This window comes from Carassius auratus, chromosome 29 (genome assembly GCF_003368295.1).
Source record: "Carassius auratus strain Wakin chromosome 29, ASM336829v1, whole genome shotgun sequence".
In the NCBI taxonomy this organism is placed as follows: domain Eukaryota; kingdom Metazoa; phylum Chordata; class Actinopteri; order Cypriniformes; family Cyprinidae; genus Carassius; species Carassius auratus.
Window position 1 is genome coordinate 10,316,626 of NC_039271.1, and position 27,491 is coordinate 10,344,116.

Sequence of the window (27,491 nt, forward strand, 5' to 3'; positions counted from 1 at the left end):
TTTGCTGTATATTAAATCAAATAAATACAGCCCTGGTGAGTATAAGGGATCTGTTTCAAAAACTTGAAAATATATTTTCGTACCCAATGTTTTGAATGGCAGTGTGTTTTTTTATTTTTATATTATTATTAAATTTATAATAATAATAAATAAAAAAATTTTAAGTGTGGCTTAAATCCAAATATGTTTTGTTTGTCACTGTATAAATGTGTTTGACAAAAATGAAGCCAGAACAGACGTGCATATCTTTGTGATTAGGAACATACCTCACTCACATCAACACACACACACACACACACATATGCACACACACTTTGCTGCCAGCAACACTCTGTTTAAATGACTCCTTTTTATTTCAGTGTGTGTGTGAATGTGTGTTTGTGTATGACATCAGTTAGGGCTAAAATGACAAAGTATTATGTGTGTGTGTTCATACTTTGTTTATCTCCTGTCAGACAGGGAACATGACTTTCGGGGTGTACTTCATGTTTCCACTGAGCTGCTGCAGAATACGTCTGTTCTGGCGTTTCTGCTGTTCCTGGCACTCGTGCTGCAAGAGAACATTCCTGCAGGCCTCCTACTAATGTCACGATAGAAACCGGCATTAACCTGCGCCGGGGCGCTGCTTGTAAGTTTACTGAAGGTCAACATGGAGTGAATTATTAGACTATTTTTATTTCATCAATCGGCACAACTCACTTCAAGTTGTGTGGTAGATTACAAAATAGACAAATTCTTACCTTAGTAGGAAGGTTGCTCTACTCCAGGGTTCCTCAGATCTTGTCCTGGAGGGCCAATGCACTTTTAGAATTTAGCTCCAACCCTTATCAAACTCACCTACCTGTGTTTTTGTAATGATCCTGAAGACATTGATTAGCATGCTCAGGTGTGTTTGATTATGGTTAGACTAAACTCTGCAGGAAAGTGGATCTTGTGGGCCAGATTTAAGGATCCTTGCTCTATTCTAATCTATTCTATTCTATTCTATTCATCCTGTTTTATTCTATTCTACTCTACTTTGTCCCATATTATATCTGTTTTATTGATTTCAATTAAGTTTCTAATTATATTAAAGGGGTCATATGATGCTTTTTTAAAGATCATTATTTTGTGTAGTTGGTGTAACAGAATATGTTGACATGCCTTAATGTTCTAAAAACACATTATTTTTCAAATAATGTACATTATTGTAGGTCCTCTATGCCCCGCCTCTCTCAAACGTGAAGTTTTCTACAAAGTCCCTCCTTCTGACAAGAGCAGTCTGCTCTGATTGGCAACTGTCCCAGTGCATTGTGATTGGCCGAACACCGCAAGCACTTCTTTGCATGAACATTTAGGCCGCATTACACAAATATTTCCACATAGTGACGTAGACATGTGGGTGTGTCTTTGAATGAGCTGTTTTAAGGGGGCGTGGCAGAGTCTGAACTTTGATGAAGAATATCTCTTTGGATGTGATACTTTTGTCTTTGCAACTTTACAGATCTTCTTCATACATCAAGAGCTTGTTACACTCCAAAGAGAAAGGAAAAATTTAAATCACATTATATGATCCCTTTAATTTATTCTGTTAATCTATTCTGTTCGATTCAGTTATGCTTGATTCTGTTTGGGTCTGTTCTGATATTATCCGCTTTCCCCCCATTCTATTCTATTCTATTCTATTCTGTCAGTGTTGTCATTGTAACCTAAAACTAAAACTATTAAATGTGTTTGTTAATTGAAATTAAGCTGAAAAGAGCATAAATATTAGATGAAGAACTTATAAAACTTAAATGAAGTACTAAAATGAAATGAAACTAAATAGAATTATTTTAAAAAGTAAACAAAAAAATCACAACAAAACCACTAAAACTAAAATGTAATTAAATATTAATTAATAAATTAATTAATAATGTAATTCTATTTAGAATTAGTTCAAATATTAGGAAACTATAGTGTTATATAAATATTATTTGTACCACAGCAACACTGTTGACTAAATGTTCTATTTGGTCTGTTCTGTTATGATCTGATTTGTCATATTGCATTGTATTCTATTTTAATCTAGTCTTCTTTTCCTCAAAGTTAGCATTAAAGGTCTTTTTTGTTATTCATGTGTTGGTTCTTGTCCTCTAGGCAATGATCTACAATAAAATTCTGCGTCTCTCCACTTCAAACATTCCATGGGAGAGATGACCCTCGGCCAGATCAACAATCTGTTGCCATAGAAACCAATCAGCTCATGTGGTTTCTCTTCTTATGCCCCAATCTGTGGGCCATGCCAGTTCAGGTATTTCATAGCAAAAACACCCCTGCATTTGTGGAAACACTAAATGATTGGTGTTCTTAAGCAAAACATAACTTGTTTCTGTTCATAGATCATTATGGGAGTCATCCTGCTGTATTATTTGTTGGGTGAAAGTGCATTGATAGGGGCTGGCGTCATTTTGCTACTGGCCCCGGTTCAGTACCTCATCGCTACAAAGTTGGCAGACACACAAAAGAGCACGGCTGGTAAGCTTTACCTACACCTTTTCTGAATGTGCATGCTGTCAACACACCAACATGTTCATGTTTGTGTCTTCAAAATATTTTCTCAGGACTACTCCACAGACCGTCTTAAAAAGACGACAGAGATCTTGAAGGGAATAAAGCTGCTGAAGCTTTATGCCTGGGAGAACATCTTCTGTGACCGTGTAGAAGAGACCAGAGGAAAAGAGCTGACCAGTCTCAAGACTTTCTCCCTCTACACATCAATGTCTAGTATGACAGGCTCCTCCCTCCATCACATGTCCCGCCCACATACATAAACCCCTCCCTTGACATTGCCCCACCCCCAATCCATAGTCTCATTCACTAAACTTTTTGCAATCAATCATATTTGGTTCTAATAGATGATAGTTTGTTTTCACTGTTTAGTCTTGGCATCTATTGGAAAATAAATGCTGTTTCTTCATCTCCACAGTATTTATGAATGTCGCCATCCCCATTGCTGCAGTGTTGGCGGTAAGAGATGCATCGTGGAGGTTTTGATTAGTTGTATTTTGTCCACCATGTAGAGCATACATCTCATCTCATTCTTGTAGACCTTTGTCACACATGCCTATATTGAAGAGGTCAGGCTCAGTCCAGCCAGGGCATTTGCCTCTTTGGCTCTATTCCACATCCTGGTCACTCCACTCTTCCTGTTATCCACGGTGGTCAGGTTTGCCGTTAAGGCCCTTGTCAGGTAAATCAAACATTTTATCAAATCCAACATTACTTCATAATATTGGCTTTTCTGGAAGGATCAGATCATCTGGTTCTGATCATCATGTCTGCAGTGTACAGAAGCTCAGTGAGTTCCTGCAAAGCGATGAGATTGGAGATGACAGCTGGAGAAATGCAGAAATGCCTCTACAGGTCGGCAGCAAATACAAACACCATGGGATTGTGAGTGCTCAAATCCAGTAATTTCAACAGGGATCAACATAATTGAGAATATCACTTGAGGGCAAAAGGTTTCCACGCAGATTTTGCAACAGGTTCATGTTAGATATGTGATTTTGCTGTGTTGACCAACAGAATGCTGCCTGGTTTGTCAATATTATAGCTTCTCGACCTGTTATGCCCACAAGATTTTGCTATGTGACATTTCTTAACACTCAAATTATTCCAAGCCTTGACGTTCAGCAGAGCTTTATGAGGAATGAGGAGCAGTTCAGTAAGAAGTAAGATGCTCATAAGCCTGGCTCACACTACAGGATTTTTAGCCCGATTTAGCCCCGATTTCCCCCTCCCGAGAATCAAAGCAAAAATCTTGTCGAGCACCTCAATCTTTCCCGATGTTCGGCGCAGATTATCTGGTAATGTGCAGCATTCACCGATCTAAATCTCATACCCCCCGATCTGCTTGCACACAAATCGGGGCAACCCCGATTATTATCAAACATGTTTGATATTTAGGATTTAAATCAGGATGATGATGGCTATTTGATTACATCAGTACAGGAGAAATAGAAGAGCTGGAGTGAAATATCCTCAGTTTTGAATGTACCGGGTGAGTTCACAAAGCTAAAAAAAAAAAAAATCAGTGACGATCTGCTGCGAGAGATTACGTGAGGCGCTCCCTCCTCTGGCTTGATAATCTTAATGATATCTTGCAGTGTTCGATGTGCCACGATGTTAAAATCTTGTAGTGTGTGCATGTTTAATATTTGAGGGAAGATAATCTGCAAAGATTCTCCTTATGTGTGTGCTGCAACCAGATTTCAAAACCGGTTAGGATTTTGAAACTCCTGTAGTGTGAGCCAGGCTTTAGAGGAACTGTTGCTGATATCAATTTGGGTGGTATGGTACACCTAAACTAATTGGGATGCCATGTGATAAACTCATTTTATATTCTTTAGTTTTCTGGAAAACATTCCGTAATATATTTGGCATCTGAGTAGCTTTTTGTTAAGTTTAAAAATGGATGGAATGTTCTTGGATCAGTTTTAAGGGAGAAATATTATATGTTGATTAACTGGGACTTTTCTTGCCCTGTAACTGAACAAGAGATACAAATTTTCACACAATTTTTTTTGTATTATCTCACTGGAAATTCAGTTTTGTTTTTTGTTTTTTAAATTTTTGACATTTAATTGCTTAATTAAAGTTGTTATATTTATCACTTAGGGTTAAATAACCAAGGATGATTTTCTGGACAGAGCAACTGATGTCAACTGTGGCATCGAATATTTTCAAAACTCTTATATTTGTGTCCGTGAAATGTCTCTCTGCAAAAACGGGGGATTCTAACTGAGATAAACTTGACATCATAACACTCTAAATGACCTCGAATAACAGCAAACATGAGACTCCACACGGTCATGTCTCTAGAGACAACTATCCCACGTTTGGAGGACTGAAATGGGAGCTGGTCATTCCTGAGCCAGCATAGCTGAGATCTCATACGTGTTAAAGAGAAGCTCCTCTCTCTGGTCAGTGCAGGGGCCCTCAGCTGTTCTCTGACAGCGGGACAAATATATGACAGGACTAAACTCCCCAGAGAGGAGCAGAGCTGGAGCAAGGGGTGAGGAAAGGGAGGGAACGAGAGAGTGAGGCTGAGGATGGAAATGTATACTGTGACAGAAAGAAGGGGGTTCCAGGGGAAGAAATAGTGCTAAGCTAGGAAAATCACTTGACTAGTTGCAAGCGGGAACTCATGTTCCTTGGTTTAGAACGTGACAGCAGCTTTTGAGTGTCATGTGATGCTTGTTTGCTGATCCAAAATGGCAGTTCTGTCATGTTTTTAAGAGTCCATTATTTATTTTCACTGGAACACAGAAGTAAAAATTTGAGCTGCTCCATCATTTTAAGTTGTTTTGATATAGAAAACTCATTTTGAGATTTATGCTTTCTAATTATTTAATTATTATGTTTCATCTCCAGCCCATCCTCAAAGTACAATCATTTAAATGGCAGCTGTGATAAAATAAAAAAAATAAAAATTTTAAGAATTTTGAAATTATTTCAAATGATTTTCAGGATTTTATTTCTGGAGAGAATAAGAAGTTTACAAGACCTAAATAATAGGTTAAGTAAAAATATTATTAATCAATTTCATTATTTAAATATTCAATATATTTATATTACAATGTATATGTTTAACAACATATTTACAATTTTAGCAATAGGCTTTATTATAGTAACATAATTTTCTGCAGATCAATCACACTGCATATTAAATTACTAAATATTATCACAAATAAAAAATTAAATAAAATATAAAAATAATTATTAATAATGCATGTAATTAATTATTTATATCACTGTGCATATATTTACTATTTTAGTGATAAGCTAGTGATATAATTATTATTAAATAATATTTAAAAATGAAATATTATGCATATATTAATTATAAAAAATAATATAAGATATAAAAATAACATTATTAATAATTTATATAATTAATTATTGATATCATAGTGCATAAGCTTTATTATAGTGATACGAGTTTCTGGTGATCTGTCACACCTTATAAAAGAGAGTTAAAATGACATTTATTGTTCGGATATTATAACAAAATTGACCATTTAAAAGTTGATGCCTCAAAGATAAAAAGTTAAAATTTCTGGGGGTGGGAGTTTTTTTTTTTAAATCATGTTTATCCTCAAACTGCCATTTTTGATCCAAAAGGATACAATATTTCACAATATTGCAAGAGTCTTTTCTATACAATGTACAAGACAGTTTGTAGTGATTTGAAGCTGTCAAACCCCTAAAAGCACAATCAAAAATACAATTTTTAAATTAATAATTTTCCTTTAATCTCACTTTTTGTCTTTATGTTTTTAGACGAAGGTTGTCAACAGGAAGGGCCGTTATCGTATGGATAACTACGAGCAGCCCATGCGCAGGCAGCTGCGGCCCACAGAGACTGAAGATGTCGCCGTACAGGTCAGACGTCACTATCCTCAGCAGAGACACCATCAGCACTGATTCGCAAACGCTTCTCGCTCAGAGCATGTGCTAAAGTTCATTAAGACAATTCAGCATCTGCATGTTCTCATCCAGATGCCAGTGACCCTTAAGTCACGGCTAATAGATTGTTTTACTCCTAATGTGCTGGAGGAAATCTTTGAATGCCTTGCTTTAACACACAATGATGTTTTTTTTTTGGTTTTTTTTGAGCATGTTCATTTCTTTCTTAGCTTTTTTTTTACTCTCCATATGGGGTTTGTGATAGTTCTCAGACATAGTGGGTTTGGGTTCAACTTCCCTCTGAGTGCAGCATGGGATTCCCATGAGAAGAAAAACTGGGACTAAAAATCAGGAAGACAAGTTTTTTTTGGTTTCGCCTCTGTCTCTCAGTCCCCCAAGTGTCCACTTCCTCTGCCATCCCTCTATATTAGGTTTGGGAATTGTAAATAATTTAATGATCCTGGTTGTGATTCTGTTTCTGCTCAATGATTAGATGCCTCAACGATTCCATTAATGAATCTTTTTTTTTCTTCTTCTTTTTTTTGTTTTGTTTGAAGGACAAAGAATGTAGTATGGACTGGTAAACCATTCTTACAGTGTTCACTAACCTCAGCTTGGTAACTACAGTAAAAAAAAAAAAAATATTCACTGATTGATTATGTTAATGCACAGCGGCTGTTATGAAAACTAAAGTCTAAAGTATTTCTGATGCATATATTGCAAAAAAACATTTGATTTTGCATTCATTTGGTTAATGGTTATGGAATCATTTAGTTCCATTATTATTATTATTAGTATTATTATGATTTTAAATGCAACTGGTTCTGGAAGACAAAAGTCTCTTATCTAATGAGTTTATTGGCTGAACACGTAAATACACACGTCCTCATGGACTCTCCCACGGTGACATCCGCTCACTTTGTTATGAACATGGCCTAACCATTACTCCCATTTTACCCTCTCTCCCTGCTCTCTTGTCCTCACAGATGTTTTTGATTGTTTAGTGTTCTCCCTTTTCCCAGTATTCTGGCCTACTGTACAGCTCTGATGGATGAGAGTGTTATCATTATTGTAAATAAACATTTGGAAACTAGAATTCAGAACACATCCGGAAGATGTAAGCGTGGCAGAAGCTGCTTGTATGGACATGCACTCTGCTTTATGCTGGTTTGTTTCCATCATTCTAAACCCCTTGTTTTATGTTTGTATGGTGAATGTCTCATTCAGGTGAATGGGGGCTACTTCACATGGGGAAGCAACTTGTCTACGCTCTCAGACATCAACATCCAAATTCCTACAGGTACATATTGCTTACTAGAGATTAACTCTCAGATGATCAAAGACTTCTCTCATTCAATAATTCATTTTTTTTTTGAATATTGATATCAAGAGTGCTTGATTATTAACAATAAATAATCTGTAACTATAATAAATAGATAAATAAATACCCTTATATACTAAGAGTTTTTATTTATTTATTTATTTATATGCAATCTGTAAATATAATAAATAATTAATCTTAGATATCAAACATTCTTGTTATTCATTTATTTAAAATTAAATATAATAAAAAATTCCCTTGATATCAAGAGTGCTTGTTTCTTTATTTATAGTAAATAATCTGTAACTATAATAAATATCCTTATATATTAAGGTTTTTATTCATTATTTATAGATAATCTGTATAGTGAATTAATAATTGATGACATCAAGAGTTCTTAATTTATTTAAAAGCAATCATACTTAAAGTTTTTTTTATTATTATTAGTTATGCTTAGTTTAAGAAAGTTTAATCATTTGCTTATTTATCTACAGTTCAATCACAAAAATCACAATGTGAAACAAATGCACCAGAATTATCCAAAATGGGCAGTTGATGTTGACAAGAAATTACCCTGCATAAAAAAAACTATGATTAATCTTCACCTTGTTTCAGGTCAGCTGACCATGATTGTGGGCCAGGTGGGTTGTGGGAAATCATCCCTGTTATTGGCCATGCTGGGGGAGATGCAGACGATCAGGGGGAAAGTCTACTGGAGCAAGTGAGAACTGACACATTTGCCTACATACTGTCCTCTAAAGCAGTTCAATGTTTGCATTGATGTAGTAGAAAACAGGGGAGTACATACAGTATGCATGCCAGATCCATCAGATGCTAATCAAAGTCTTCTCTACAAACACACATGAACATAAATAGCCCACCGTCCACTGCATCCGCTATTATTATTATGATGTATGTACCACTGTGTGCATACATAGACTATGTGTGTGAGGACCGTCTTACTCCTTGGGTGTGTGTGTGTGTGTCATACTGTATTCATTACACTGCTCTCTGATTTCTTCTCTCTTTTTCTCCCTCATGTCATTCTGGCATCTGTTATCACCCCACAAAGGAAATGCTTTTCTTTCTGTGAATCTCTCCATCTCCATGCTGGAGATGCTCTCTGATTAGCATTTGTACGCAAAGCCAAGCAGATCTATATGGTTCCTATAATCCAGCGATTAAAGAAAGTCCAAGTCCTTAAAATGTATATACAGTGGATCCAAAATAGCATTTACTTGAGTCACATTTAAAAGTTTTAACTGCATTATAGAATACTAAACCATCTAAATGGTTTGTCATTTGTTGTCTTTTATCAAAACTGACTTTTTAAATTTAAGTTTGAATTAAAATGCTAAAACACATACAAAAAAAAAAAAATCAGGATATATATTTAAATCTGTCATTCACTCTTATGCTGTTCCATAATTTTTATTTTATTTCTTTTTTCTTGGGAACACAAAATATGATACAGTTGTAAATAAAACAAAGATTATCATAGTATGTTTCACGCACACACAAAAGTATTTCTACTTTTCTAAATGTCACATAGCAATTTCTAAGAGAAAAATGTTTCAAATGAAATCCTATATCAAATTTTTGCTTTGAATTTAATAAAAAATGTTTAGCGTTTTTTGTACGTGCAATGACAAGAGGGCCCAGTGTAGCTTTGAACACCACTGACTTTCATTGTATAGACGAAAAACATTTGTACCCAAATACTATTCGGGGCCACTGTAATTAGTTCAAATTTCCATTCAGTTCACATTAATAAAAACTAATCTAAGACAGTTCGCAATATTCAGTTGAACTGTGTTTTGATAAGTCATATATTCAGTCTCAGTTTGTCATGTACTACGGTCTTTGCGAACAGTGCAATGAATATTGGTCTGCGTTTTCCAGTTTAAGTTCTCTAATGACAATGACATTACTCTCCAGCTAAAACAAAATGCTAATTATATATCACTAAACCAGTTTCTGGAGAGCATGTATTGCTCAAACTATAACTCTTCACCTCATGAGGAGAGTATGTTATTGTTTTTATAGAACGACACACATCCTGATGCACTCACTAACTCTAGTCACGTGTGTGTGTGTGTTTCTGTGTCCTCTTCACCAATGGTGTGCACAATCAGGCTGCCTGATTATGAGGTACTCTACGATGGGAGCATAAGGTATTTTACCGGGGGTCTTCACATGCTTACATGCTACACAGCCACACAACAATGACCTATAAACCAACACTGAGGACATTTTGTAACAGGGTAACAAGATTACAGGCTTGCTAGCTGCTAACTAGATCCGTTTTACTGTTTTGAGCTATAACGTGTTGTAATGTACCCGACTTACAGCGGGAAAGACACCGGCCTGTCTCACGAAGAAACGAGGTACCCGATTGCGAACCCTTTCAGCAGATGTGGCATCACCCCCCCACACCCCACCCCATGCATTCATCTACCAATACATTTTATCCCTTTACATTTATCTGGCTTAAATATAATGGGTCGCAATGTTTATTTTTGTGTGATGTGCAGTGAAAAGTGAGATAAAGTAAAAATGCTGGGAGTCTTCACCTCTCTTGGACACACTGGGGTTTTCTTGTACTGATATTGATTTCAAACAATATTTGGTTTTGTTACAGCCAGTCCCCTCCAATGGAAAGCAAAACAGACAAGAGGAAGTCGTCCTCAATATCGTGAGGTTTATTGTTGGGGTTCTGATTTCATTGGTTGTGCCGGAGCTTGCCATATTGGGCCAACATTTAAAGTAAATTTTTTTGCAGAACTGAACCTAGAAATGGCTTACTTATAGCAGTCTATGAATAAGAATGGGCAGGAGAAAATGTTTAAAAGACACCCATCAGCTCTCACAGTGAAGGGCTCCCTGCATTTCTTTCATCTGTAGCTTTAATCTAATCATTAACAAGGTTTTCCCCCCTTCATTTCATATCAGAACTATTATTGCTTGGTTTGATGGCACGCTGAGTGTGTTTTTCCACATTTCCAGTTTATCAACTGTTTCCTTTTATTCTGTTTCTCGTCCTGTGATGGCTCAGTAAAAACAGGTACTCTGTGGCCTATGCAGCGCAGAAGTCATGGCTGCTCAACGCCACTGTAGAGGAAAACATCACGTTTGGAAGTCCTTTCAATAAACAGAGGTGAGGTTAACAAGATCTCAAACTTTACTGTGGAAAATGCTATCATTTTAGAACATTTTTGTCATTATTTAATTTGTCAATTATTTCGTTTTTCTGTCAACTCTCATTTCTAATTTTTAAAGTCAACATAAAATCAAAATGGACCTTATTTACTTCAAGGCATAATTCCTTGTGCAATGTATGCATATTCCTGGTCTTATTGTGAATGAATCACTGGTGCACTTTTTTTCTTTTTCTTTTTTTAATTACCCCCAAAATTTGCATTCATGCTCTAATGTTACATAACTGTTTTGGATAAAGTTGATAAAATCAAGACTTTTATAATTTTTTTCTCATACCCATTTTCACTCAGGAACATACACCTATTACTTTAGATCTTCATTTAGAATTTAATATTTAATCTCCATTTATTAGAACAGCATCTTTCTTTTTGACATATTTTTTTACTTGATTTTATGAGTTTCAGATTTTTTTAATTTGTTCATCATAAAGCCAACATAATATCAAAACTGGCATTATTTACTTTTTTTTAAAGAATGTTCCTGCCTTGTGACAACTGATCGATACACATTTTTTCTTTAAAAAAAGGACATTGTATCATAAACCAAATTACAACTTAAAATGATGAAACTTAGCCCATATGAGATAATTAATTAAATCAATAATTTAATTGCCTCAATAGAATATATTTTAGTTTGTGCATGACAGTTGAGCTTACATTCCTTTAGCCTTTCTGCAATGTTTTAATGTTGCACATTTTTTGCCATTCTATTAGAGAATGCTCACATTTAAGGATATCTCAATAGATAAATTAAAGGCCTATTCTTATTTTTTTTAGTCATTGAATATACCTTTTTACCTGAAGTATGTCATATTGTGTAAATGAAATTGGAGACTGCACTTACTAAGGTCAATATGATTGAAAAAGTGCTGTGAACTTGTCATTACGGGTTAAAGCTTTAACACCCCTTTGATTTTAAATCTGTCAGCGCTTGCACCACATTTCCAAGTTTTGTTCGTTTAATTTGTTGGTTAAAGTCTGTGGAAATTTTGGGTGAAGACATTGTTAATTTTTACTCCCTGGAGAGCTTATGTTCAAGATTCCTACCCTTTGTTTTTCAATAAATATTCTTATGTTTTTAAACCCTAAATATGCTGAACAGATACAAAGCTGTGATTGATGCCTGCTCGCTTCAACCAGATATCGACCTCCTTCCTTTTGGAGACCAGACTGAAATCGGAGAACGGGTAAGACAGGACTGTGCACTGTGTCTGGGCTTGAGACCAGCTCTCTGACCTCAGCTGCTGTGATACTAATCAAATAAAGAGCTGTAATCGAGACTACCATGACTTTTACATTATGTCATCAGAATCAAAAGTGTTTAACAGGTGTTGGCGTGTTGTAATCCTACAGGGAATTAATCTCAGTGGTGGTCAGCGACAACGGATCTGTGTGGCCAGAGCTCTATATCAGAACACCAACATTGTTTTCCTGGTAGGAACCAAGTTTTCCAATACAAATAACTCCATGATAGTGTCTTACCTCCTCCCTGTACAAGTGATTTACCACACTGTTTGAGTATTATGAATGACCACAGTTTTAATTAAATTTGTCTGGCCAGAAGAGATTTCTTAACTAAACATGATAGCACAGGGTAAGTGGTGGCAGTGATAGCAGAAAACACAGTGACGTGTAAGGGCTGTTATTGAATAATTGTACGTAACCACACACCCTTCTGGACAGGATCATGAATTCACCTCATTCCAGTTACCATTGCTTGGAGTCACATTATGTCTGACATCCTAGAAAGTCAACAGGGTTGATTCAATGTCTTTTCGGGTCAGTCAAGAAGTGATTTAAGCACATTTAAAGTGCACTTCTATTGAAATAGATTCTCTCTGCAGCTGAACAGCTTTCTGAATTGAAATGGTAATTTCTTTTGTATTTACACTCTTAAAAATAAAAGTCGGTGTCATAAAGAACCTTTAAAGGGGGGGGTGAATGTTCGTTTTCACTCAATATCCTGTTAATCTTGAGTACCTATAGAGTAGTACTGCATCCTTCATAACTCCAAAAAGTCTTTAGTTTTATTATATTCATAAGAGAAAGATAGTCTGTACCGATTTTTCCCGGAAAAACACGACCGGCTGGAGGCGTGACGTGTGGGCGGAGCTAAAGAATCACGAGCGCGAGTAGGCTTTTGCGTTGAGAGCGTTTGGAAGCTGAGGAAAAAACCAACCAAAACAAACCATGGCTAATAGTCAGATTCAGCGTATATTTATGATCCAGAATCAGATCCAGAGGCTGAAATTGAACAAGAGCAGCATCAGCAATGACATCTCTATGTGGTATGTACTGAAACGGTATATATTGAAGCAGTTTTACTCACCTACGGTTCCAACACACGATCCCTTTTTCGTTGGGACTGCATCATCCTTAAGAAATAAACGATGTGCAAATCCGGTGTCAAACTGGGCCTTGTTTGTAAAACAAGCATCTTCGAAATGCAGGGGAACAAACAAAAACACTTGCACAACTCCGTTGATGCTCTGTAAAAGTAAACTCCATCCACTGGTCCCTTAATGCTGTTTCTCTTTTGGTAATCTGTGCAGGGTTGTCTTGCCCTGGCAACTAAAAACACACTCCTTTTGTGACATTTCGCGACGCTCTCGCTCTGATCAGTGAAATGTCTGTGCTCAGCCTCTCAGTGTTCTGCTATATGGGAGCGTGCGCTCTTCCGGCAGAAGTGCCCCTAGGACCCACATAAGGAAATTCCACTCCATCTAACGTCACACAGACCCATACTCGAAAAAAACTTTCCGAAACTTGTGCCAAACCGGAAGGAGTATTTTTGGAACAGAAATACTTCTTCAAACGTACAACTTAATTTTTTAAACTTTGTCCATGTTTAGCATGGGAATCCAACTCTTTAACAGTGTAAAAAACTCAGTATGCATGAAATTGCATTTCACCCCCCCCCTTTAACATCCGTTGCACAAAAAGCTTCTTTATAGTTAAAACAATTATTATTTAGATGTTCTTCACACTAAGAAAAAATGGTTCTTTGAAGTAGTCACCCTAGATTTGGGTTTGCTTACCCATAGGATGACCCGTTCTCTGCCCTGGACATCCACCTCAGTGATCATCTGATGCAGGAGGGGATACTGAAGTTCCTTCAGGATGACAAACGGACAGTGGTCTTGGTCACTCATAAGCTGCAGTACCTCATCCATGCTGACTGGGTAACTACTGGGCTTTCTTTGACATTTCAAGGCTAGATCTTCATGATTCTCTGAAAAAGGGAATGTTTTGAGTAATTAAAGATACATCACTTGAAAATAATGAAAAACGAATGGCTTTTGACTTTGTCTTTATTTCACTGGGTGGTAGATAATAGCCATGAAAGACGGTTCAGTGCTGAGAGAGGGGACCTTAAAGGACATCCAGACTTATGATGTGGAACTCTATGAGCACTGGAAGACCCTGATGAACAGACAAGACCAGGAGCTCGAAAAGGTCTTTCTGCTTTAAATCCCAGCTCACTTTCAAGTTTTTAAAACACTAGGCATAACACATTTGCCAAGTATTGAATAGTTACAGAGAACAATCATATGTTATGTAACTCTTCTGTTAACTCTGACCACCCATAATCTGTAGACTGGCTATGACTTGTGGCAACCATCATTGACTTGTCAAAAAACTGGGCAAAAGTTGTGTAGTGCATTCCAGGCTTAAAACAAAACAAAAATGTTAAATTAATAATGAACAGACACCAGTTTTGAAGAAAGATTTAAAAAAAAAATGTTTCTGTTGCTTTGTTTTAGGAGACTGAAATGGAGAGTCAGACCATTCTGGAGAGGAAGACTTTGAGGAGAGCTTTCTATTCCAGAGAGGCAAAGAGCCAGACTGACGATGAGGATGAAGGTAACTGTTCATCAAAATTTCAGCCCTACATTTCCTCTTTTTTTATTTATATTCTAACCTTAACATCTTTTTCACAGAGGAGGAGGTGGAGGAGGATGACGATGACAACATGTCCACCACCACCAGCCGCCGTTCTAAGATCCCATGGAAGATGTGCTGCCGTTACCTTTCCTCAGGTGGCTTCCTCATGGTCTTCCTGATGGTGTCGTCAAAGCTGGCCAAGCACTCGGTTATGGTGGCCATCGACTATTGGCTAGCAGCTTGGACATCCTCAAACCCGCATAACCAAAGTATCGCCGATCCATTTGTCAATGCAACCAATTACACAAAGAATGATGACGCTCAGATCGCTGAGGTGACGCATCACTGCCTTTTCCTCTTTCAAATGTTGTCTTTAATATTGTACATTATAGTTATTCTGAAGTGGAGCTCTTTGGGTGTTTTACAGCATCGCTCCTATGTGCCAGTGTTTATTATCCTGTGTGGAGCTGCGATAGCACTTTGTCTTATCACTTCCCTAACCGTGGAGTTTCTAGGAGTGGCTGCAGCTACAAACCTCCATCACAACCTCCTGAACAAGATCATTCACGCTCCCATCAGGTACACATTATGATGAAACCTACAGTTATTTGAAAGCCGAGTAGAGACAGTGTGAAATCAATTCAACAAGGAGCATCATTATAAAATGTCCTTTTGCATTATTGTTAGATTCTTTGATGTCACCCCACTTGGACAAATCCTGAACCGTTTCTCAGCGGACACCAACATCATCGATCAGGTGAGAGAAAGCCCTGTTTGATTCAAGTGCCAAGTACATTGCTTCCCACTGAGATGAGCAGCCTTGGGTTTCCAAACAAACATGTGACCTCAGTGCTGCAGCAGGCAACGTTATCATATTAATGAGATTAAGAATGTGGCGTGTGTGTGCTAATGTGCGTCTCTTTTTGCTCTCTCTCCACAGCACATTCCCCAAACACTAGAGTCTCTCACTCGCTCCATTCTGCTATGTCTCTCAGCAATCGGAGTCATTGCTTTTGTCACCCCTGCTTTCCTTATTGCACTGGTGCCCCTCATGGTGGCCTTCTACTTCATTCAGAAGTACTTTCGGGTTGCTTCCAAGTAAGTAGTTCACTGAAGGGTGAAGCACTCTTTGGCTAAACATGATTCAATTCTGGATTTCACATTGGAAATGTTATCTCTACTCAAGTACTTTGTATAGAATTATTTTAACTGTGTTAAGTAAACCAAACTTTAGTCTACATGTCAAAATAACTTTAATTAATTAATTAAGTTAATGTTTTTTTACTTCATAATGTTTAATAAAGATGTCATCTCTTGATCTTATGGTGAAAGAGACAGACTTTGACATATGCTGGACTTCTCTAATCATCTAGTTTTCTTAAATTAAAACTTTCTTACAATCGACTGTAAGCCAGCATTAATTTTTTTGCGTGCAATGTCCAATCAACAACTAGTATCTGTTACACTCAGATGTATGCCACAAGTAAAGTCACTTTTATTTCCACAGTGCTTTATACAGTACAGACTGTTTCAAAGCAGCCTCTCAGAGATAAACAGGAAAAAAGAATACATTTTGGAAACTCAACTATTGAGACAATTCTGCTCTAAACCAGCTCTAAAAGACAATAGTCTAATTTCACTACTGAAAAAAAATTATTTAAAGTCAGAATCAAATCCTTTTAAGTTAGCTATGATTTTTTTAAATTACATTTTTACTTCCAGAACCAGACTCTATTGACTCGTTCTCTCTGTCTTTTTCTTTTTATCCTTCAGAGATCTGCAAGATCTCGATGACTCCACTCAGCTGCCTCTTCTCTGTCATTTCTCTGAGACTGCAGAGGGCCTCACCACCATTCGAGCATTCAGGTCAGTGAATTGTGGGTTTTCTGAAAAGCACGTGGCTGTTTGCATGAACCACACTTTCTCTTTCTCTCCGTTTTCCAAGACTGGATGCAGAACTAAGCAGTTGCATATGAGTGAGAACAGAATTAAGTCTCCAGAGTGTTTACTTGAATGAATTGAATGTTCTCATCCTTCACAGCTGTGTTAGCTCAAGTTGGTCATGGTTCGGCATCACGTAATAAATGGTTTTGACACAAAGTTAAAGGTCTCTGTTTTCAGGCACGAGGCTCGTTTTAAGCAGCGGATGTTGGAGCTAACAGACACCAACAACACAGCCTACCTGTTTCTCTCTGCTGCCAACCGGTGGCTGGAGGTCAGAACTGTGAGTAAAGTTGAGTTTTAATGGATTTCAGAGGTGCTGGATCTGAAGAAAAAAATATTAGGGGAAAAAGTACTTGCACTTTCTTACCAAAATGATACTGTAGTAGAAATAGTAAAGAAATCATCTGACTTTCAAATTCAAATGCATGTAATGTTCAAAATTACAATCTTGCTGGTCTATTAATTATATAAATCAATAAATAACATTCAGTGAAAGTAAACAAGACAGAAATTAGAAACTGAACACTAAAATAACCACACAAAAAAATAAAAACGTTTATGAAATATAACTTCAAATGTTACTTGTTTACTTAATGTAGAAATATCAACACGATCTCATGGCAATTCATAATTACTTTAAATTTTACCATAGTAGTGACTAATTCATATGAAGTTGTACAAGAATTTGAATGTTTTTGTACAATATGTGTACACTCTGCTTAGGGTTAGGGGTCGAGCTTCATGTTTTGTGTGTGTGTGTGTGTGTGTGTGTGTGTGTGTGTGTGCGCGTGTGTGTGTGTGCGCGTGTGTGTGTGTGTGTATGATTGCATTGTAAAAAAATTTAATGAATCTTAAAGCACAAAAATAGTTACATTTTCTCATGAGATACTCTTTTAAATTGAATTCAAGAATATTTATATTAATACTTAAGTTTTTCTTTAAAAAAAAGCATGCACAGAATGATTTTAGTAACCAAATTGGTACAGATAATTGTAACATTTAATTAATATTATTATCAACTAGTAAAACTTTGATAACTTGAAATCCCTATATAATTGCATTTGTATTTTCCTCTCAGGATTATCTGGGTGCCGTGATTGTCCTCACTGCATCAGTTGCAGCGATCTGGACCTCATCTCAGTCTGGTCTGGTTGGACTTGGTCTAACATATGCCCTCACTGTGAGTTATCCATTCAAACACAGCTTTATTGAATTTCTAGCATGCAGCAGTGGTCATCAGTGATTTAAAAGCACTTAAAAGTCCTCATCATGCTTTGTTAAGGTGACAAACTACCTGAACTGGGTGGTGAGGAATCTGGCGGACCTGGAGGTCCAGATGGCTGCAGTAAAGAAAGTCAACAGCTTCCTGAGCACAGAATCTGAGAACTATGAGGGATCCATGAGTAATAAATCCTTCCCTGACACTTTTAGTATCTTTTCTAATAATAATAAAGAATACATATATTTCGATAATCATCCAGAGTATTATTTGTCTCTAAATTAAGATTTAGATTCACTAGATTGAAGCCCATTTCCAGCTTTCTTGCTTCCAAAGAGCTGCTACATGTGCGTTTCCTCACATTGTAGTGCACTAGGACAGAGTGACCCGACACAAACCACTGAGAGCTTCACGAAGGGACGTTTAGTACATCTAAACTCGCCTCAAGAGATGTAGGCCCTGAGAAAAATAAGTTTTAGCATTATCATGTTAGTGCCACTGTTAGCCTCAGAAAATGTCTTATTCCCCATCTCCTCAGTGACATAATGGAAAACTGAGCTGGATAGCAGTAGGCATGAGACTAAGCACTGACATTTGATCACCATATATAGCTGTGCTAATTGCAGCTTGTTAAAGTGCTCACTTGCAGTGCTCTGGTTCTTTGTTGCCACTGATGTATTAGTGTTATGTCTACTTTATACTCTCCTCAGATAAAGTCATGTGTGGCGGCACTTAATCCACTGACTGGGCAGGAAAGAACATTCTGTAGTTAACCATTCTTTAAAAGAAAATCTTTTGCAAAACATGCTTTGAAAATTAAAGGGGCAGTGCGTTTTTTTCTCCTTAAAAAGTTTTTGTGCCTAAAGAAATGAATAGTACTAAAATGATGTGCACATAAATGCAATGATGCCTCCAGATCACATGACCAGTCGGAAATGTCAGATTTGCTCTTGTAACTTATAGCATGACTATATTGTCCTCGCTGTTGAATATATAAAATAACGATCAAACTACTTTAATTTCAGATGTCTCACAGGTACCGGAAGACTGGCCGCAGCATGGTGAGATCAAGATACAAGATCTGTGTGTCCGTTATGACACCATGCTCAAACCTGTCCTCAAACACGTCAATGCACACATTAACCCTGGGCAGAAGGTACGCAACAAGCCACTCTCAGAAAAATCCTTTCCAATATTCCAATATTTTTTTTTTTCTTATTTTTAAAGAAATTAAAAATGTTGTGCTGGCAACTAAAAATAATCAATATGTTTAAGCTGAACTACTTAACTAAAACTGCTAAACCTGAAATAAAATAAATGAAGGCTAAATAGAAATGTATTATTATTACCCTCAAGCTGTAATGTATGTTGTCTGTTGCACTTAAAAGTATCAATATAAGGCCCCAACCTTCAACCGAAGCTGACATTAAGTATTTGGCAGCCCTGAAACTGAACAAACTGTTGCAGCACATAACACTCAGTTGAGGTTTGGTCACCGTGGTGTTAATTTTTTCAGTGCTCTGCGAAACCACAGTTAATCTCTGCCTGAATATCAACTACACAGTGTAGCAAAAGCCCATCATCCACTTTTATCTTTATTAGTCTTGTTTTTAGGAGGCCCCCTGGCTCTCAATATACAAGCATGACAGCTTCTTATTGTGACATGGGAACTTTAACTGTCCGCACTAGTTTGTGTAATTTAGGAGAACAGCAGCCCTGAGCATGTTTATACAAAAGCAATCTGAAAATGTCAGGCGGTGTCAAGTGCTTACGTCTTATTCTTTCTGTCCCAGGTGGGCATCTGTGGTAGAACAGGCAGTGGAAAGTCTTCGCTGTCTCTGGCCTTTTTCAACATGGTGGATGTTTTTGACGGTAGGTCTTCCCAGGACACTTTCAAGTCTCTATTTAATGAAATCTTATGTTACGCTGAGCATTACAGCGCTCGGGTGTATGTCAGGCTTACTGCTGGGGAGACGCTGATGCTTGTGGATCCCTAGAGAAGAAAAAAATAGTTAGGAAAATATAAAAGAAAAGCCATGGACATTTTTGATAAAGCTATTTTAAATGTCCTCAGCTGCTTACCCTAGAAACATTTATTTCTCTGTCTGTGTTGTTTGTGCTTATACTTCTGGTTATTGTCAATTTGACAAGCAGCCATGATGTTATATTTAGACATAAACCATAGATATCTGTTGAGTCTTACTGTCATTATTGATGATGCAATATATTTAGTACATGTTCACTAATGCATTTGAATGCTAAAAAAAGTTTTTCTTTCATAATAAAAAAAGAAGTAGAAGGCAATGCTATAAATAACAGTTATAACTAAATAGTTATTTTAAGGGTATTGTTTTTATTATGACAAACAGAAATACATCACAGTTATTTTCTCCATGAGTTTTATCATATTATCCAGTGTGCAGCATTACCATATTTCTCTTAGCCAAAATAAATCTTTAGCCAAATCAAACAGGTCACGCAGTTTTGTACACATGAGCAAGGCTGTCAGAGATGTTTTAAATCAGAAGTGCACAGACTCTTTCTTCACTTCCATATAAAGCTAAAATGAAAATCTTAAGAGCTGTGTTTGGTCTCCTGATATCCACTACAGACCACTATGTTTTAAAGTCATTGTAAACTGACCTGAATGCCCAAAACTAATAAAAACAATCCTTCAAGGAAAGATGAAACATTTAAATGTGATTGAGATTTTGTGAGGAACTAAATAAAAATCTTAACGTTTAAATATCTGGGTAACTAATGCATTTCTATGACATTAAATTGATATATAATGGAAAGTGCATGTTTATGTGATTTCTGATTATAACAATTTTTCTCACAATTTTCAAACACCTTTTAAATGGTTTAACGAAAATGAAATAAAAAAATCAAATATTCACTGCGGTGAATATCAGCTAAATATAAAATATAGACCAAAGATGCTATTGTTAGCTAAAATCACATCTTTGTAAAAAAGAAATATATAAATTATATATATATATATATATATATATATATATATATATATATATATATATATATATAAATATCAATAATGAAATAAAATATTAATTTCAATGTAGTGTCTCAAATAATATAAGCTAGATATAACATAAACCAGTGTTATTGTTAACTAAACTAAATTAAATAATAATAATAGTAAAATTTAATTATGAAAATAATAAAATAAATGAATGAGATAAATATAAAATATATACCAGCATTGTTATTGTTAGTTAAACATTTAAAAGTTCAGTTAAAAAAAATCAATAAATATACTGTATTGTATATATATATATATATATATATATTAAATGAAAAGCTTCAACTTAAAAACAAACAAAATTAAAAAAAATTGGATTTCTTTGGCAACTAACTGAAATAAAAATAAATTAAAGGTTAAACATAAATAAATGACAGAAGCAACAAAATTACCAAAAACTTCAAGTGAAATAGAGAGAAAAATTAAAATATAAAAATAAAAGCTTGTTCAAAATCGTGTGTCACAATCTTTTTTTATTTTTTTTTATTAGGAAAGATCGTTATTGATGGCATTGACATCTGCAAGCTTCCACTCCAAACCCTGAGATCCCGTCTGTCAATCATTCTACAGGATCCAGTGCTGTTCAGCGGCTCCATTCGGTATAAACAAGCAAACATGCTCCCTCAAGCATACAAACAGACAAAAAGTACATTTGTAGCTCACATGCACCTCACATGCACTCACTGAGGCTAAACTGACTCAAACAGACAAGACCAGGACCAAGACCAAACACTCACTTCCTGCCTGACATTTTAATCAGAGGTCCAGCATAAGCACAGATCATTTACAAAACACAGGGTCCCCCAGGATCTGAAATACGGGACGTTCCAATATATTGGCATTGCATAAATCTGCTGTTCTCTAAATAAGCTATACATTCTTATCTATTAAGTATTTTTTTCCTCTATATGTTTCTTTTCCAACAGTGTTAAGTATTTATTTTACTGGATGTTCAATATGTTCAACTTCTCACGGAGACTAAGTGTCATGTTTGTTTCTGAAGACAGTGAGCATATGGGGTTTGTTTAAAGAGGCCTCCAAGGGATAAGAAAGAAAATAAAACTGAACCACCATCACAAGTCATCTGGGAATGGTTTTGGGCAAGCTGTTGTCATGATGATGTTTATACAAAGCAGGCCTAATGGATGATTGGTCCCAGGAGACAGAGCGTACGAGTTATTAGTACAGCAAATCTTTCCTGATTTTAATTTTGGAAAATGTACAGCCATAAAAGAAAAAGCTGTAGACAGAATCCATTTCCCAATGTTTCAAAAACAGGTGTGAATACGTAATATTCTCTTATGGTCATTGGGTGCTTTAACACTGTGACCCTTGAGTGTTTTTTTTAAGGGATAGTCCATCCAAATATTTTAATTCTGTCATATTTATTCAAGCTAATAATGTCCCACACCTTTCTTAAGTGGAACCAGAAAAAAGTTATTTTGAAGAATGTTCAAGCTGCTCTTTTCCATAAAACAAGCACTTGGTAAATGTTTTTTTTTTTTCTTGGTCCAAATTACAATAACACAGTAATATTGTGAAATATTTTAAAATATTATTTATTTCTGTGAAGGCAAAGCTGATTTTCAGCAGCCATTACTCCAGTCTTCTTCGGTGTCACATGATCTTTCAGAAATCATTCTAATATGCTGATCTAGTATACAAGAAACATTTGTATTGAAAACAGCTGCGCTACATTTTTGTGGAAACAATGATACCTTTTTTGCAAGATTCTTTGAATAGAAAGCTCAAAAGAACAACATTTATTTGAAATATTTATATATGAAACATTATTTTGTAACATTATGCAATCTTTACTGTCAACTTTTGATTAATTTAATGCATCCCTGTTGAATAAAAGAAAAAATAATAATTTTTGACACCAAGCTTTTAAAATACTGTATGTCAAAACGTCAGTTACTCGTGACAAAACAATCAATAACCATTGATTAATGAATATCAATATTGTTCCTTAAACAAAATTATCATATGACTTAAGGTGACTATTCAGAGGACTTGAATGTAGCACACGAGTCATATGTACAACTTTTATGATTCTTTTATGGTGCCTTTTTTTCAAATTATGGTGCTTGACATCCCCATTCTCCTTTAACTTTCATTGTAAGACAGAGCAGAATGAACATTCTGCTAAACTTCTACTTTCATTTTTTTTTACTGGTTTTTAACAAGATGACGTTGAGAATTATTTTGGTAAACTGAATGGCTGCTAATTCTTTGTGTGTGTGCTTTTGTTTGCACATGTGCATTTTTAGGTTAAATCTTGACCCCGAGTGCACTTGCACTGATGACAGGCTTTGGGAAGCACTTGAAATTGCCCAGTTAAAGAATATGGTGAAAGCACTTCCAGGGGGATTGGGTAAGAATGATACTCTCCAACTGTTCACCCGTTATCCGGATTGGTTGGACACCATAATGTCAGTTACCTCATGATTTTGACTCCAAGTGGAAATTCTCTATTGCAATGAAATGCTGGAATTTTCTGACCTTTTAATGATAACCCGAAACATTCCATTTTATTTAAAAGTGATATTTTGTAAATCTGAACAGCTGTAAAGCATCATGCTGTACGTACTGTATGTCTTTCCCCAGACGCTGTGGTGACAGAAGGAGGGGAGAACTTCAGCGTGGGACAGAGACAGCTCTTCTGTCTTGCCCGGGCCTTTGTCCGCAAAAGCAGCATCCTAATTATGGATGAGGCGACTGCTTCTATAGACATGGCCACGGTACAACCACATCTGCATCTATGGAAGACCACTTCCATTCCATAAGAGAAAAATCAGGACTTGGTAGATCATAACTATGACATAAAAGGTCGAAATTATGAGATACTACGGCTTAATTTTGAGAAAAGTCGAAATTTTGAGATAAAAAGTCAGATTTACAAAAATATATGAAAAAAAGCCCTAATTACGACAAAGCTTTTAGATTTCTAATATTATTATGGCATTTCATCTCAACGTTTTTTTGTCATAATTTACATTAATTTCATTATTTTGACTTAGTATCTCATAGTTTTTACTTTGAATCTCATAATTGTGACTTACTATATAATAATTTCAAATTTGTATGTCTTAATAATGTCTTCTTATCTCACAATTATGAGCTTACCAAAGATTAAATTTTATTTAATTTGCTAAACCTTTATAAGCAATATTCTCAACACATTTTACTTACATAATGTGATGTATTATATTAATTTGGCATTAAAATGTCTTTTGTGGTAAATTCAACAGGAAAATATTCTTCAGAAAGTGGTGATGACTGCATTTGCTGATCGGACGGTAGTCACTATAGCAGTAAGTTACTATATGTAAACTTTTAGTGGGTCTAAATAACAACACCGGCACAGAAATACTCAAAACAATAGAGAAATAGATCTTTAAAGGTAAAAAAAAGGACTTTTAACACTGTCCAGGCTTTGACATCTTCACTCCTTTCTCTGTTCTCATCTTTCTCCACCAATTCTGACAGCTGTCAATCAGTCACTAACAATCTCTTGGCATTAACACATTGGCTCTTAAGAATATTAGTAGCTTGCAGCCACATTTGTACTGAAAACTGTCAATCAGAGCCACAGATGCGCGTGTTTCTGCCTCTGTTTGTGTCACTTAAATGCATCCAGTAAACTGCCACAGAACTTGACTGAGCTCTGAATAAATGCATGATCTCTGTCTGCTGCTCGGCATGCTGCACTTTTTCACCCATTTTCCTCTCCTCACCCTCATCACATTTTTTTCTTCTCTTCTTTCTCCTTCTTTTTCCACCTGTCCCTCTTCCTCTGACACAGCACCTGGTTTCCTCCATCTTGGAGGCGGAGCAGGTGCTGGTGTTTGAATCTGGGACTCTGGTAGAAAGCGACAGTGCTCCTAACCTCTTGGCACAGGAGGACAGCCTCTTCAGCATCTTAGTCCGGACGCACAAGTAACTGTGCTTTGCATCCGCCCCTAGATGACAACGCCCTGGCACATTGGTTGGTAACCAAGAGCTTCCTATGTGTGCAACCTATTAGAGCACTTCAGCTCACAGTCACTAAACCTATTCTAAAGCCGTCTTGCTGATTTGACTACGGATTTTAATTTTTCAACATTTAGATTTTAGATTTCATCTGATCATCATTTATCTTTCACATTTTTTAAAAACCTTTTTTTTCTCTCGTTTACTTGCATAGTCCTGTGGTTTGACAAATGAATACGTTTTTTTACATACAAATAGCCACAGTAAAGGTGTTTTGAGACTGTTTTTTAGAACATGATATAAAATTCCCTTACCTCACCAGGTATCCTAAGAAAACTGACTCTGTCCTTGTCACAGCACTATATATATATAAACATTCCCGACAGCTAAGGTGATGCTTTAATAGAAATAGGTTTGATTGTGCCCTTTTTCCACAGCATCGTGTCCACACTATCCTGACAGCTGACCTAGTTATTGTGATGAAGCGAGGAAGCATCATGGAGTATGGAAAACCTGAGATTCTCATGGAACAAGAGGACGGCTTATTTGCATCCTTCGTCAAAGCCGACATGTAGACTCACTCATCTACGTTACCACATTGGTTTATACCACTTAAGGCCTTACATAAAAAAAAGACAGCCATTTTTGGCAGTTGCATCAGAAAGGACTGGACTAAACACAGACTCTGAACTGTCATTGTTTTATATGAACGCTAAGTACAGTATTATAAATTGTATTTTTTAGCATTTTGTTGCTCTTTTTCTAAGTTGATGATGCATGTACTCTGAAGTGCATAAGCAATACGCATTTATCTACTGTGTTTTGATTAGTTCCAACACTGTACAGAGCATGTCTGTTTGGCTGAGGCCTGACACTCTTGTCTGTCTGTCTGAAGTGCATTGCTGATACAGATTTAGGGAAGGAGGACAAATATAGCTGGCTCCCCAAAGCCTGCACCCTCACATGCCTGTGATGCACTCTTGACAGAATTGATAGCCCACGCTTTCTGGGAGTCCTGCAATGTCCACCAGATAAACCCTAATGTGTTCTTCATACCCTAGATACAAAACTGATTGTATTTTATACTTTGTACAGTATTCATCTATGCTTATTACTTAATCAAATATGTATGTATTAATCTATACACTCCACATACATAGCCTATATTATGTAAAAAAAATAAATAAATAAAAACATTAATTTTGGATGCAATTATCAGATTTGAAAGCCCTAATATACACACCATAAAATGTTTACATTATATTTTTATGCATAGGCTACTTTAAGCAAGTAGGCCTACAGATTTTCAAATACACTACAAGTTAAAAATAATTTCAAACCATGTGATTTTTCTCTCTGACGTTTTATTATGGGGATGTCAAAACGAGTCTGATGTCTTTGTACAGCCAGTCGATATATTGTACACATAACGTCCTATGTTTCTCTCCCCAGTCTGTACCCTCAACTCATTTTTACCTTTTAACCTTCAGCTTTCTTTATCTGATCGCTTTGTTTTCTGGAAGTAACAAGCAAATATGACCTAAACAAAATTATGTTGTAAGTGACTCTCTGTCCCTGCAGTAAAATTATGCATTGCATTGGTAATCTTTCCGTTCACTGCACGCTGACTGTCCGGGCTGGAGATCTGATTAATATTTGCAGTAAGCTGTGATGTCACACTTGAGCAGATATATTCTTCAAAATCAAAAATCAAACTTCATTGCGAGCCAACAGCAGCAACGTTTAAAGTGTTTCTGCAATTACCGCTAAGCTCAGGTATATGCGTGTTAGTAATGATGGACTGACAGTTTTATTTGTACATATGTAATTAATATGGCATTTGTACCTTAAGCATTATGGTGTATTTTCACACAAGAATTGAAAATAAAAGTTGCTTTTTGTGTTTGCTTATCTCAGTTGATTGCTTTTGCATCGGCCTAGTATTCAGCGAAACATGTAAACAATATACGAAATAACAGTAAAACAATTCTAAAAATGAAAACTGTTTATTAAACGCAAAAAATGTGAGAAAAAAAAATACATTTGACTTTTGCATTACTTCAAAGTCTCTTGGGTAGAAAAAATATAGTTCGCTACACAGCGATCCCTTCTGTTCACATTTAGACTAATTCACGTAAATCGATGCCAAGGACTTCCAAATATGGTGCTTTCTGGCCTCGTTCCTATATTTCCATACACAGAAACCCATTTTTAACGTGAGAGAAACATATTAAGTGTGATATTATAAAGATAACAAATAAATAGTTGATTTTTAAATTGTGGAAACATCTACCGAAGCCAAAGCAAATATCTGGAAAATGTTTACTTTATATTAAGTTGACAGCGTATTTGTATCTTACTCTCTTTTAGGATAAAATTAGATATATAAACCTATCAGTGCAGATTTATTTGTACAGCACTTTTCATATATCATTTCGAAGCATTTTTGCAGAAAAC

The 27,491-nt window shown here is 36.1% G+C and overlaps 2 protein-coding genes across 2 annotated transcripts in view; one reads left to right on the forward strand and one right to left on the reverse strand.

Annotated features, from left to right (window-relative positions):
- Positions 1-605, reverse strand: part of LOC113048675 (phenylalanine-4-hydroxylase-like) — a 36,525-nt gene extending 35,920 nt beyond the window's left edge. The window contains exon 1 of the mRNA XM_026210529.1: positions 483-605. Coding sequence (XP_026066314.1) covers positions 483-605 — 123 coding nt within the window. The remainder of the gene's footprint in view (positions 1-482) is intronic.
- A 1,917-nt stretch (positions 606-2,522) lies between these two features.
- Positions 2,523-26,945, forward strand: LOC113048676 (ATP-binding cassette sub-family C member 9-like). Its single transcript, XM_026210530.1, has 29 exons — positions 2,523-2,745; positions 2,948-2,988; positions 3,069-3,211; positions 3,306-3,414; positions 6,304-6,405; positions 7,657-7,729; positions 8,366-8,471; positions 10,806-10,907; positions 12,071-12,155; positions 12,322-12,402; positions 14,013-14,150; positions 14,299-14,424; positions 14,733-14,832; positions 14,910-15,187; positions 15,281-15,432; positions 15,541-15,610; positions 15,794-15,951; positions 16,627-16,719; positions 16,975-17,077; positions 17,876-17,977; positions 18,080-18,200; positions 19,042-19,172; positions 19,810-19,888; positions 21,550-21,658; positions 23,333-23,436; positions 23,670-23,803; positions 24,314-24,376; positions 24,868-25,050; positions 25,472-26,945. Exons 1-28 carry the CDS (start codon positions 2,523-2,525, stop codon positions 25,003-25,005), a joined length of 3,264 nt encoding a protein of 1,087 aa, XP_026066315.1. The 3' UTR covers positions 25,006-25,050; positions 25,472-26,945.
- The last annotated feature ends 546 nt before the right edge of the window (positions 26,946-27,491 follow it).